Source organism: Acinonyx jubatus, chromosome D2 (assembly GCF_027475565.1).
Source record: "Acinonyx jubatus isolate Ajub_Pintada_27869175 chromosome D2, VMU_Ajub_asm_v1.0, whole genome shotgun sequence".
Taxonomy (NCBI): Eukaryota; Metazoa; Chordata; class Mammalia; order Carnivora; family Felidae; genus Acinonyx; species Acinonyx jubatus.
Window position 1 is genome coordinate 51756575 of NC_069393.1, and position 14938 is coordinate 51771512.

At 36.1% G+C, this 14938-nt stretch overlaps 1 protein-coding gene across 12 annotated transcripts in view; it reads left to right on the forward strand.

Annotated features, from left to right (window-relative positions):
- The window catches only part of EXOC6 (exocyst complex component 6), a 316918-nt gene that overhangs the window by 228007 nt on the left and 73973 nt on the right, over positions 1-14938 (forward strand). For 11 of the 12 annotated variants that reach the window (XR_008292111.1, XM_053207218.1, XM_015061898.3 and 8 more), the window contains one exon: positions 9297-9476. The exons of the other annotated variant lie outside the window; for it this stretch is intronic. Coding sequence is in view for 10 of the 11 variants with exons in the window: in XM_053207218.1 (XP_053063193.1) it covers positions 9297-9476 (180 nt within the window). In the remaining variant the exon portion in view is untranslated. The remainder of the gene's footprint in view (positions 1-9296; positions 9477-14938) is intronic. 12 annotated transcript variants of the gene reach the window in all.

Below are 14938 nucleotides of genomic sequence, written 5' to 3' on the forward strand. Positions count from 1 at the left end.
TGCTTCAGATTCTGTGTCTCCTGCTCTCTGTGCCCCTCCCCTGCTCATGCTCTGTCTTACCTCTCTCTCAAAAATAAATAATGAACATTAAAAATTTTTTTAAAATAAAATAAAATACCCAAATAAAAAATTCATAATTTCTTAAATTGGCTTTTCTTTCTGCCTATCTAATTTTTTACAGTGGTAGTACCATTTGCTTCCTTTCCTGGAAAACCTGTAGTTATCTTAGGTTTATTTCTTTTTTTACTATCCCAATCACAGCCCTTCCCTGTCATAACTAATTAGTAGGGTTCCATGTTTAGTTGTATCTGTTTTTCCCCTCTGCAGTGGCAGTAGTGAAAGTGGCTAATGAATTGGATGGTATATGCTACTAATATTTCTAGAGCAAGATCATAGTTTATTGGAGCATCATCATCTTGAACTAGAGCAGGAAGAAATTAGCCAGTGAGCATAGCGCTTTCATTTTGACAGTTCCAACTATATCTCTGGTTTAAATTTTTTTAAGGCTCAGAAAAATGCCAAGAAAGGTTTCCCTTGTTCCGAATGAGTAATATTAAATGTAACCTTTTTTTTTTTAGAATGTTGAATAAAATGTTTTAAATAAGATACTTGTATTAGTCAGGCTGTTAACAGAAAATTGACAAGAACTGACTCAACCAACTCAAGCTGCCTTAAATGATGAAGAGAAATTATTAGCTAAATGTGACTGGAAATCCCAGAATAGGGAAGATTTCATGTGAAGCTGAAGCCTGCTGCTCAGCAGATGTCACCAGGAACCCAGTTGGTGTGTCCTTCTTTCAGCTCCGCTTTATGCAGTTTTGGCCTCATTGTCCGACTGCATGTGGTGCCTCAGCAGCTGTAGGCTCTCTCCTTCTAGTAACAAAATGGCTGCTCAGTCACAGTTCCAATCCTTAGATCCTCATGCTCTATCATGATACTAAAGGAAGAGTGAGTGGTTCCCTCTATGAGGTGCTATGTAACACCTTTTGGGTAAGAGGGTGATAATTGCTAATTCATCTAAATTCATCAGGGTTCATACTTGAAGCTAGATATAGGTTCAGTCCGATCTAGACCAGATAGAGCTGTGAAAGGGGGCAGAGTGATTTTCCAAAATATGTTTGGAGATTGTTCCAAAGAAGGGGGAGTGGATGATAGTAAATCACAGATGTTTCCTAAAATGTTTAGCTATTACTACTTAATTTTTATGTAAAACACACATGCTCATGTTCCAAGAGGACTTGGCTGGAGTTTGTGCATGTGTAGATTTTAAGAAGTTCCTTAGGTAGTTCTGTTGCACACCTGTGGTTGAGAACCACTGATCGTATGATATCATTTAATTCTTATATATTGAAATGAAAAATAGTTCTCAAATTGTGTGGGACTTTTGCCTCCAGAGGGCACTGTTTCTTTAACAAGTAGAAGAATTAATTATTTTGGTTATAAGCTAAGTCTTTTTGTTAATGTTTATTTATTTATTTTTGACAGAGAAAGTGTGCATGCGTGCGGGGGAGGGACAGAGAATCCCAAGCAGTCCTGCCGCTGTCAGTGCAGAGCCCCACATGGGGCTGGAACTCACCAACAGAGAAATCATGACCTGAGCTAAAACCAACAAGAGTCAGATGCTTAACAGACTGAGCCACCCAGGGGCCCCTAAATCTTTTTTTTTTTAAGTTTATTTATTTTTGAGAGAGAGAGAGAGAGAGAGAGAGAGAGAGAGAGAGAGTGTGTGTGAGCAGGGGAGAGGCTGAGACAGAGAAAATCCCCAACAGTCTTTGTGCTGTGACTGCAGAGCCTGACACCGGGCTTAACCTAAACCGAAATCAAAAGTGAGATGTTCAGTTGACTGAACCACCCAGGTGCCCCTAAGTTAAATCTTTAAAAATTTAATTTAGGAGTTAGTTGATATGTTCCTGTCTTTCTGGTGGAGTCTTAAGGATTGAGAATATTTTGGTTTCAGCTGTAGTAGAACTTAACCAGGAGGTCCAAACTAATTTTCTTAATAGTCTCTAAATTAAAATTAGAAATCTTTTTTAGAAATATCTTATCAAATAATTTAGTATATTCTTGTGTATAAGTACAGGAAGAGATGCAGTGAAAACTTTGTTTCTTTGCTTGCTCTTCGTTCTTTGAAAATAAAATGTAGTGAGTCAGTTCATGCGGTTCATGTATGTATGTTTTCTGATGACTATATTTGCCTGAATTATAAGGAGAATCCTTAGCTCTTAGCAAGGTTCTTTCAGGTGTTGAATTTAAAACATGTTCCTGCCTGGACTACTGTCTGAAACTTTTCTTTCGTACAGCACAGCCACCTACTGCCTTAGATTTCTTTGTTTGCTGTTATACACTGTGGAAAGTACTAATAAACTTTTAAAAATATACATTTTTTTAAATGCCCCAAATTACATTTATTATGTTGAGAAAAGTTATCTTGACTTGGATAGTTTATGAGAAAAGTAGTACCTTTTCTTGGTATCATCTCAGAAAAATAGATTACATTTGACCCTTCAACAGTGTTGGGAGTTAGGGACGCTGACTCCTCCCCCCGACCTCCTGCAGTTAAAAATCCATGTATAACTTCTTTATTTAAGTAAGCTCTACACCCAAGGTGGGGTTTGGACTCATGACCCCAAGGTCAACAGTTGCATGCTCTACTGACTGAGGCAGTCCAGTCAGGCACTCCAAAAATCGATGTAACTTTTGACTTTCAAACTTTACTAACAGCCTACTGTTAACAGAAAGCTTTAATGATAACAGTCAACTAACACATACTTTGTATATGTATTATATACTGTATCTTTACAATAAAGTAAGGGAAGAGAAAATGATAAAATCATAAGGAAAAGAAAATACATTTACAGTATTGTATGAATATTTATTGAAAAAATTTCATATATAAGTGGACCCATGCAGTTTAAACTCATGTGGTTCAATGATCAGCTGTAACTAGCAGAACTCCAGATAATAACAACAAAAAGTAATAAATACATTTGTGGTTTATTTATTTTTCTTAGTTCCTTTTCAGAAAATTAGTGGGCTTCGAATCACTTTATCCAGAAAGCATATACTTGTAATAAATTAATTTCATTATAATGTGAATGGTTTCATCATTTTTATAATTTTTCTTTCTTCACATAAATACTGTGTTTTCCACATGACTTTAAGATTTCTAGATATTTGGTTCCTCTCTCCATTTCAACTTTTGGTTAATGTTTTAATTGTCCCAAATTGCTTTAAAAAAATCCAGGAAAATGTGAAATAATATTCTTTTAATAAAATCCTGTATAGTAAAAAGGGTAATTAAGAAGTATATCATTGGGGTACCTGGCTGGCTTTGTTGGAAGAACATGCAACTCTTGATCTTGGGGTCATGCATTTGAGTCCCATGTTGGGTGTAGAGATTATGTAAATAAATAAATACTCAATAAATAAATAAACTTTTTAAAAGTATACCATTGATTTTTTTTAATTAAAAAAAATTTTTAATGTTTATTTTGAGAGAGAGAAAGTATAAGCAGAGGAGGGCCAGAGAGACAGGAGGAGAGAATCCCAAGCAGGATCCACATTTTCAGAACAGAGCTCCATGTGGGGCTCAAACTCATGAACTGTGAGATCATGACCTGAGCTGAAATCAAGAGTCCAACGCTTAACTGACTGAGCTACTCGGGCACCTCAGTATATCATTGATTTTAAATACAAATTTTTTAAATGTTTATTTATTTTTGAGAGAGAGCATAAGGAGGGGAGGGGCAGAGAGAGAGGGAGACACAGAATCTGAAGCAGGCTCCAGGCTCTGTGCTGAACCCGACGTGGGATTTGAACTCACAAGCCATGAGATCATGACCTAAGCCAACGTCAGATGCTTAACCAACTGAGCCACCCATGCACCCCTAGTATATCATTGATTTTAAATCCCAGTCTTGATTTTGGCTCAGGTCATGATCTCGCAGTTCTCTTGTTCGAGCTCTCCCACCCCCCATCAGATTCTGCCCGGACAGTGCTGAGCCACCTTGGGATTCTCTCTCTCTCTGCCTCTCCAGTCCCTCCCCCTCTCTCTCTCAAAATAAATAAATAAGCTTAATTTTTAAAAGTAATAAAAAATTAGGTTGAAATTAGGATTTTAAAGGAACAGCTATTTAAAAATGTGTAAAGTTTCACCAAGTACTTTAGCTCTGCGAGTTTGGGGGAGAGGAGTCTTTTGATACTGGTTTTTAGAATTTTGTCAGGCAGCTCTTTCTCTTTCTGCCTATGTTGGAGACATCCCAGAAAAGCAAGAAAAATCACATAGAGCTATTTGAGTGCAGATAGGTATAGTAGAGGTTAGGAGCAATCAGACTTCAAATTGTCTTTGCTTTGGGATATAAGGGAAATGGGTATTATGGGATAATTAATACAGTTTTGAGTTTTAGGCTCCCCTTATGTGGATGCCTTCTAGAATAGTGGTCTCGCTTCAGCTCTATAATGATCGATATTCATCTGCTTAGATTCAGTAAAGGTAGTGAGACATGAAATAGAGGGGGCTGATTTTGAACACTGGGGCAAAATGCAAAGTGGTAAATAAACATTTACATTGCTTTGAGACATTGGCATTTAAATGATATCAATAAAACGTGTTGTGGCATAGCTCTGTGGGCTGTAGGCATTTGCTATCTTGGATATCTCCTCCTAATGCTGTTAGGTTAAAGAGATGTATATTATTGCTGTGGCTAATGCAATTAATTAATGCATATTAATGTGAATGGGGAGAGAAGAAAAATCTTTCTTGGAATTCCCGTTCCAGTCCTACTGTGAAAACAGGCACTCCGATGGAAAGACATCTACTTACAGTAGTTGGGTTTTATCAGCCCAATGTGGCAGTGAGTAGTGAGTGGTTAGACGTTGTGAAAATTGGAAAGGGAGGCAAAAAAGCATTTTAAAATATGAAAACAGCACATTTTGGTTGTTCATGTTTACCATTTTGTACACTGTTCTGAAAATTTCTTAAGGCGCACAAACTAAAATACTTAGTGAGCGTTCCTGATTATATTTTTTAAAGTTACAACTCAAATGACATACTATCTCCATCAAGCTTTTTATCAAATAAGTAGTAACTATTTCCTCAGGATGCTTTGCTAAACCTATAATATAGCATTAGTCATGTTTTGTTACACAGTTTCCCCCCCCCCCTTCAACCCCCACTTATCCTCAGGGGTATGTCCAATCCATCCCCAGTGGATTCCTGAAACCTCGGATAGTACTAAACCCTATTTATATTGTTTTCTCCAATACATACCTAGCTCTGATAAAGTTTAACTTATAAATCAGGCACAGTAAAAAATTAACAATACCTAATAATAAAATAGAACAATTATAAGTGTACTACGACAAAAGTTATATGAATATGGTCGGTCTGTCTGTCTCTCTCTCAGAATACCTTATTGTACTGTACTCCCTTTTCTTTTTGTGATGATGTGAGATGATAAAATGCCAATGTAATGACATGGAGTAAGGTGAATGATGTAGGCGTTGTTGACATAGCATTCGGCTGCTGTTGACCATCTGGGGAAAGGTCAGAAGGAGGATCATCTGCTTCCAGACTGTTGTTGACTATGGGTAACTGAAACCACCGGAAGTGAAACCGTGAATAAGGGGAGAACTACAGTATTGTATCTCTCCCTGAGTTGTGAGATACTCATCTCAGTGTCTTTATAGCGATCTTATTCATAGGCATGATATAAAATGTAAACTAGATTAAACTCTACTCAAACATAATATGTGACTACTAATGGTTAGTGATACTGAAGTATCAGTCAGAAATCTAAATCGGGGGGGGGGGGGGGCACCTGGGTGGCTTAGTTGCTTAAGTGTCTGACTTCGCTCAGGTCATGATCTCACGGTTTGTGAGTTCGAGCCCTGCGTTGGGCTCTGTGCTGACAGCTCGGAGCCTGGAGCCTGCTTCGAATTCTGTGTCTCCCTCTCTCTCTGCCCCTCGCCTGCTCACAGTCTGTCTCTCTCGTGTGTCTCTCAAACGTAAATAAACATTTTAAAAAATTAAGAAATCTAAATAGGTATTAGTTTTGTCAGAAATATGACATTGTCCCTCATGCTTTACTGTTCAGAGTGATAAGTTGTTCACCTTTTTGTAAAAAGTATTCCAGGGCCTTGTGCAGTTCAAAAACAAACAAACAAAACAAAACAAAAACTGAGGGAAAGGCAGAGATCCATCTAGTTTTAACTTTTAACTTGCAAGATGTTCCCTAAGTCTGTATGAGCCTTTAAAAGAAACACATAGACATGGAGATCTTTTGCTATGGTTCAAAGGCCACAGTGCCTAATCTGTGGCCTCTATCAGAGTGCTGTTTTCTGAATGAGAACCCACAACTACCATTTCTTCTTTTTGTAGTTTTTTAAGGTGAAAGTTTAGGTTATTGATTTGAGTTCTTTTTCTTTTATAATATAGGCATGTATACTGTAACATTTTCTCTTAGCACTGCTTTCATTGCCTCCCATAAGTTTTGGTATTGTGTTTTTGTTTTTTTTATCTCAAAATGTTTTCTTATTTTGATCATGATTTCTGCTTTGACCTGTTGGTTATTTATTTTAGTCTGTTGTTTAATTTCCAATATCTGTGAATTTTCCAAATATCCTTCTATTACTGATTTCTAATTTTATTCCATTGTGGTTAGAATACATACTTTGTATGATTTCAGTCCTTTTAAGGCTTGCCTTATGACCTGACATATGCCCTATTCTGGATAGCATCCCATGTGAACTTGAGAGTAATTCATGCTCTGCTGTTTTTGAGTGGGATATTCTATAGATGTCTGTTAGATTTAGTTGGTTTATATTGTTAATCTAATCCTTTTCTTCTGCCTGCCAAATCTGTAGAACCCCTGTAGTAATTTTTTAATTTCATTTATTGTACTTTTCAACTGCAGAATTTCTATTTTTTTAAAGTTTATTTATTTTGAGTGAGAGAGAGAGCACAAGCAGGGGATGGGCAGAGAGAGGAGAGAGAGAATCCCAAGTAGGCTCTGCACTGTCAGTATGGAGCCCCATGCCGGGTTTGAACACAGGAACGGTAAGATAACGACCCGAGTTTAAATCAGGAGTGTGATGCTTAACTGACTGACCCTCTATTTAAAAAAAAATTTTTTTTCTTTGAGAGAGAGAGCAAGAGTGTGAGCAGGGGAGAGGGGCAGAGGGAGAGAGAGAGAGAGAGAGAGAGAGAGAGAGAGAGAAAGAGAAAGAAAGCATCTTTAACAGGCTCCACGCTCAGCATGGAGCTTGATGCAAGGCTCAATCCCATGACCCTGGGATCATGACCTGAGCTGAAATCAAGAGTCAGAGGCTCAACTGATTTAGCCACCCAGGCACCCGCAGAATTTCTATTTTTAAAAAATTCTGCCTTTTTACTTACATTATATTTTGTGAGGCATTGCAGTATTTTCCTTTAGTTCTTTAGATGTGGTTTCCTATAGTCCTTTGGACATATTTTAAATAGCTGAATTAAGGTCTTTGTCTTAAAAGTTCAATGACTGGGCCTTCTCATTAAGAGTTTCTGTTGATTGCTTTTTTCCCCCTGTATATGAGTCATACTTTCTTGTTACTTTGCGTGACATAAATTTGTTGAAAACAGGACACTTAAATAATATATTGTGGCAATTCTGAAAATCTGATTCTCCTCTCTTCCCAAAGTTGGTTGGTTGGCTGGTTGGTTGTGACTTTTCTGAATTAATTCTATAAAGTCTCTATTCTTTCTCCTCTGTGGCCACTGAAGTCTCTGCTTGGTTAGCTTAATGACCAATTAATGATTGGACACAGATTTCCTGAAAAGCCTAGAACCAATAAGTTTCCCAGTCTTTGCTGAAGAACTCTATGTAGGTACTGGGGCATACCTTCAACACTCAGGCATTTGACAACTCTAAGTTAGCCTTTACTTCATGCTTGTACAGAGCTTCAAGGTCAGTCATAAATGAGAGCTTAGAGCCTTCTCAGGTCTTTTCTGAGCTTGTGCATAGCCCTACATGTGTACATAACCTTGTAGATTCCCAGGAATATGTAAGAGCCTTTCAAAGTCATCTATGTATATCTCATTCCCCAGGTTTTCCTTTTAAGCTAAAGTTAGCTGACTGTGTGCCCTGTTATCCATTCCTTCAGGCATATGCCATATTCAACAATTACCTTTAATTGTTTTCAACAAATGTCCCCAGAGAAAAGGCTTTATGCACTGGACAAGCCCCAATTTAAATCAAAGAAAGACATCCCTGTAAGTGGGGTCTTCCAGGAAACCATCAGGTAGTTGAAATAATGATAATTCTCCAGGAATGTGGTTTTGAAGGAGCTCCAAGCCCATTCTGTTCCCTTTGATGGCTGTCAGGCTACTGTTTTTTACCATAGTTGTAGGATGTTGATTTTCAAGGATACTGTGAAACTAAAGTAGGGGAAGAAGAATGGAAATAAGGGCACATTAAAACCCTGCAATGCTCCTTTTCTTACCAAGCTGTTTTTCCTGAATAAACACTATTTGGATTACTGCAAAGTTTAAATTAATTTCCAGAGCCCTGGAAAAGTTGATTTTGACTATTTTTGCAAGTTTTCTTGTTGCTTTTATGGAGAAGAGACTGTTTGGAGATCTTCACTCTGGTGTTTTTGCATCACTCTCATCCTTTCTTTTCTCCTCCTCTGAGAAGTTAACTATCTCTTTCTTCTCTTTTCTTTTTTTCCTCTTGAACTTAAGACACCTGAAACTATTCCATTTCTTCTGTTACCATCCAACTTTATTCTTCTCAGTCAGTGGACAGAGGTGGTCTTCTGTGTTCTTGACAACTTCTGTTTTTAAACTTCTGTCTCTCCTATGAGTCTTCTTAAAGCTGTGAGAACAGTTCAGGATTAATAACTCATAAATTATCCTACCCCATAAAGGAGGTTGGGGGGAAAAAGTGATGTCAGTCAAATAGACTACTGCCAGCCAAAAAACCAACAATTTTCTTGGATTTTGAATAAATGACTAAAATATTAGATCAAAGAAAAATATAAAATAAATTTTAGAATTTTGAGAACACTTGTTTTTATGTTTATTTCTTTTGAGAGAACAAGAGTGGGGGAGGGGCAAAGAGAGACAGAGAGAGAGAGAATTCCAAGCAGGCTCAGCGCTGTCAGTGCAGAGCCCAATGTGGGGCTCAAACTCGTAAACCATGAGATCATGACCTGAACCGAACTTGGATACTTAACCAACTGAGCCACCCAGGCACCCAAGAAAGGTTTTTAAATTATCTGCTTCTATAACTTTTTGTTTTTGTTACTTTATCCCTTATCAGGATGCCCGACATGCAGCAGAAGGAGAAATATATACCAAACTTAATCAAAAAATTGATGAATTTGTTCAGCTTGCTGATTATGACTGGACAATGTCTGAGCCAGATGGAAGAGCTAGTGGTTATTTAATGGATCTTATTAATTTTTTAAGAAGCATCTTTCAAGTGTTTACTCATTTACCTGTAAGTATGAAAAATCCCAGAAAATTGTATTACAATTTTGCTTACTAAAATATATGTAGAATTTAATCTTAATTTGAGATTTACTGGCTCAAACCAACTTCATGGCTTGAATATTTTCTTTCCATTATTACACGTCTATTTGTGAGGAATTCTAATAACCTAGCCAATTGTTTGAAGTTTTAATTTATTTTACTTTCAGCCAAAATAACTACAACTTTGTTTCTACCAAAACCAAAACAAAACCCTGAAATTCGGTATAGACTTAAATTGAAATAAACTCTTTTTTTTTCTCCAGTGTAATGAATTTTATTTTATTTTATTTATTTATTTTTTGAACTTTAATGTATGCAAATTTTATTTTATTTTATTTTTTTTCAATATAAGAAATTTATTGTAAAATTGGTTTCCATACAACATCCAGTGCTCATCCCAAAAGGTGACCTCCTCAATACCCATCACCCACCCTCTCCTCCCTCCCACCCCCCATCAACCCTCAGTTTGTTCTCAGTTTTTAACAGTCTCTTATGCTTTGGCTCTCTCCCACTCTAACCTCTTTTTTTTTTTTTTTCTTTTTTCCTCCCCCTCCCCCATGGGTTCCTGTTAAGTTTCTCAGGATCCACATAAGAGTAAAACCATATGGTATCTGTCTTTCTCTGTATGGCTTATTTCACTTAGCATCACACTCTCCAGTTCCATCCACATTGCTACAAAAGGCCATATTTCATTTTTTCTCATTGCCACGTAGTACTCCATTGTGTATATAAACCAACATTTCTTTATCCATTCATCCGTTGATGGACATTTAGGCTCTTTCCATAATTTGGCTATTGTTGAGAGTGCTGCTATGAACATTGGGGTACAAGTGCCCCTATGCATCTGTACTCCTGTATCCCTTGGGTAAATTCCTAGCAGTGCTATTGCTGGGTCATAGGGTAGGTCTATTTTTAATTTTTTGAGGGACCTCCACACTGCTTTCCAGAGTGGCTGCACCAATTTGCATTCCCACCAACAGTGCAAGAGGGTTCCCATTTCTCCACATCCTCTCCAGCATCTATAGTCTCCTGATTTGTTCATTTTGGCCACTCTGACTGGAGTGAGGTGATATCTGAGTGTGGTTTTGATTTGTATTTCCCTGATGAGGAACGACGTTGAGCATCTTGAAATAAACTCTTAATAGGGGTAGTTCTCATTAAAGTCAATAGAATCAATGACTTTTCCAGTTAGAAAAGCCAAGAAATTATTAGGTGTTTTTAGGCCAGAGATGAGGAGTAAAGATGGAACATTGTTCTATCCTGATACATAGTAATAATGCATCTACATTTTGAACAATCTATTGATGAAACATTAAAAATATATATATAAATTGCAGGGATGTTTGGGTTTGAATAGGCTGAAGCATTGGATTCTTCAGATGAGGAATGCAAAGACCAAAGAGGTTATCTTGGGATGAACATGCTTTTCATTAGGTGTATTAGAAATAATAGAACTATTAAAACATGAGTGGAGTAATTCTTTTACAAATAAAATAGAAAAAAAATTGTTGACCTTTTTATTTCACAATAAAATGTAGCTGAACACAAGAAAAAAACCCCACCTGGTAAGAAAGAAAGAAAGAAAGAAAGAAAGAAAGGAAGGAAGGAAGGAAGGAAGGAAGGAAGGAAGGAGGGAGGGAGGAAGGAAGAAGGAAGGAAGGAAGAAGGAAGGAAGGAAGGAAGGAAGGAAGGAAGGAAGGAAGGAAGGAAGGAAGGAGGAAGGAAGGAAGGAAAGAAGGAAGGAAGGAAGGAAGGAAGGAAGGAAGGAAGGAAGGAAGGAAAGAAAGAAGAAAGGAGGTGTAGCTGAACACAAAAATACTTAATCTCAAGCCTCCCCAACAGCCTCCGCCCATCTCTCCTGTTTAAAATGGAAAAAAAAAAAGTTATTCTCCTAATTTTTTGACTTTGCATTGCGAGTTGCTCCAGAGGGCCATTTAGAATAGTTGAAGGCAGGTGTTGCTAAAAAATAAATAGAAGAATTTCCTAAAGAGATTTTAATAGTGGATCTGTGCCAAAGAGATTTTAGAAGCTTACCCAGGGATTATATTATATTCCTAACTGCTCTCTTTGTGTTGAAAAAGGGAACCTGTATATATGTTTAATTCTTGTTTCATCTAATTTCTAAGAAAATGTTCCTCATGTAGTATATTTTAAATAATTGTTGAATTAATTTGAATTCACGTTGCCAGCATCCATCTCCATGTTTCTAGCTAAAAGCAGTGTACAAAAGTAAACAGATCTGTGTGCACACACATGTACACAGATACATACACATCATATTTTTATGTTGCAATATCTTTCACAGCTTGGCATAACATGATGGGTAGGAATTTTGTGCATAAATTGAGAAGATTAAGAGAGGTTATATGTTAGAAATGGTTGGGGCAAATATCTCACTTCAGGAGGCTAACATCTGGAGGGAAAGGCTGCTTTCTTGTACTGTAGTAACACTGAGAGAGACAGATCTTCTTGGACTAACTAGATCACTCGTGTAATCTATTATGATATTTTGTATAGTTTTAGGGGATTCTTCATATGCCATTTTGGATTTTTATGTTATTTAACATTGGTTTTCCTGTAAAGGAAATAAGCTGCTATACAGTGCAGACCAACAAATACAATAATAAGTATAGGACATGATCAGATAAATAGAAAATTGTATTTCACAGCTAAGAAAAGAGAAAATGGATGTGACAACAGTATATGCTTATTCAAGCAATAAACTAGAAACATAATTCCGAAGCAAAAATATTAAATTATTTACTATAGTAAGTTTTAGCTAGAGTTGATAATTTTATTATTGCTTAGTATATTCTCTGAAATACTGAAATTGTATAAAATATTTGACTGTCTTGTTTTCTTTTAAGCAAAGATCAGAAGCAATATTATTAAATGTATTGTTTTTCTAAGCAACATAGTTACGTAAGCTACCATTTTTGTTTGAATGTTTTAGGCTGAAAAGAATTCCTTAGTTTCAGGTTACCCTTGGGCCCTGATAGAGGGAGAGGCCCATTCTGGACTCCTTCAATTCTCAAGCTTCAGAAGATTATTTATCACATTTAGTCCCAAATCAGTCAGCTTTAACAGAAGTAGCTATCCCACTCACAGACATGGAGAGTTAAGTAGTGGCCATGTGCCCTAACTATCCTAGCTTGACATTGTTCAGGGTCAACGCAGTGAGTTAGAGTCAATGAGAGCTGTGAGACCAAGGATCACTCTTTCAGATGGTGCAAGTATGGCTATTAGTGCAAATAATTAGACACAAAAGTTGATGCTGTGGGATAAAGCTGATTCTTTGACTGCACAACCCTAAAAAATACCTAAGACAGAACACTTAGTTTAAAAGCTCCACTTTTAATGTCATTGTGTATTTAGTTTTTGTCAGTCCCTGTCATTGTTGTAAAAGAATATTTTCTCAATCACAGGTAATCATGATGTCCAGTTACTGACCACATTCCTGGGAAAGGTTCCAGCGGTTCCAAAAAGTTATTATCCAACCAGTACAATTTTGTTGTCTGCTCACAAGATATGAGAACAATAGAAATTAATGGATAATAATGGTTTTGTTGGAGCCCAGGGAAAGAACTTTTTGTTATTTTCACTTTTTAACTACATTATGGTAGCAATAGGAAGGTGTAGGATTTGGAAGACCAGCAATAATATTCACTGTAGGCACTTCTTATTTCTAGGTTTGGATGAGTGAGAGAATTGGTATATTACTTCCCTTACCTATGTCTCTTCACTTGCACTGTTCCAGCCAGTACAGGTCTATGCAGGAGAGGGAAAAGTAAAGTAATTTAATATGTTTCCATATGAAAATACTTATTCATCAGCTCTCTGCTGACCATAGAAATTGACAACAAACTAAATAGGCAGTATTTGCAGTAATGACTAGTATTACCCCATTACCCAAAATGTTAAGCTGCCCTGTTAAATATATTATCTGCCTCAAGGGAAATTGCCTTTTTATGACTCAATTAAAACAAAACCCATTTATCTTTTATCATTCTTGGGGTCCAGGTTGCTGAAGTGAGGAGAGCATAGGATGGGCTCTAGAGTTAGCATGACTTCTGCTTGAACCTTAGATTTATAATTTACTATTTCCAGAATCCTGGCAAGTTGCTTAACCTCTAAACCTTTTACCTTCGCAAAATGGTATAATTCATTTTCCCATAGGACTGTCATAGATAGGATGAATTAAAATAGTATGTAAAAAAGTCACCTGGCAGGGTTCTTGGCATAAAGTAAGTACTATTAATAATGTTAGTTTTGTCTTCTTTTTTCTTCCTCTGTTACTGTTTCAAGGCCCTTTGTAGTATTAGTTTCATTTTAATGTACTTTACTTTTTTGTGTGTTGTATTTATGCCTACATTTTTAGCTTGATATTATTTAGCTCTGAATTCTATACTTTTGCATTATATAGCCATTAAAAACTTTGATTGTGAAAGATATTCACTATAAAGTGTATTGATATGAATAAATAAGTATACATTGAGTGCACTGCTTATAATGACTAACAGATGCCAGTGAAGTCTCATTACTCTGTGAAGAAAATGTTATTTCATCCCTAGATTAATATTCTTGGAATCTAAAATTTAATCCCTAAAATAATATTAATATTCATAGTATTTCAGATATGTAAATAACCCTTATTTCTCATATTTTTTTCCTGACAATAGAAAATACATCTAAGTATAGAAGAAATAAAAATTACCTGTTATCTTGTCAAAGGATAACTACTGTTAACATTTTGGCATGTATTATACAAGTCATTTTCTTCTATGCAATTATGAGATTTAGTTTAAGTCTGATTTATAAGTAAGTTTTGTTTTTTTTAAGTAAGATTTTATATTAGCTAGAAAACTTAAAACCAAAGGAATTTTAAGAAGCTTTTAAACATTCATTCACCACTTACACATATGTAAATAGAAAAGGTTGTTAAGCAACTTGAACAAACGTAGTTGCTGTTCATGAAGACTGCCAATGGAATTCACTAACATTTTACTGTGAGTGTACTACCGAAAAACCCAGCACTGGTCTGCTTCTAGAAAGAACAACAAACATTTACTTTCTTCATAAATGCTAATAGTCATGTGTTTGTTTCAATAAAGATAATTTTATGGATTTACAACCACTAAAGGATATGTATAAATGGTAATGACTCTTTAATTTCTTCATATGTGTATTTGCAAAGGGGTCCAATTTACCCAAATTTTATGCTAACAAATGGTTATCTTTTATAGTAGAAGTAAATGGAAGATCATGAATGATCAGTTTTCTCATATTTCTTCCTTTCTCAGAATTCCATTTTATCTTTAGCCATAATGTAGTTTTCTGTGCTTTTATTTGCTACCACTCTAAAGTTCTTAAATAAACTGATCTTGTTTCTGTTTGAATTGTAAATACCAGTTTTTCTTCCAAGAAAGATAT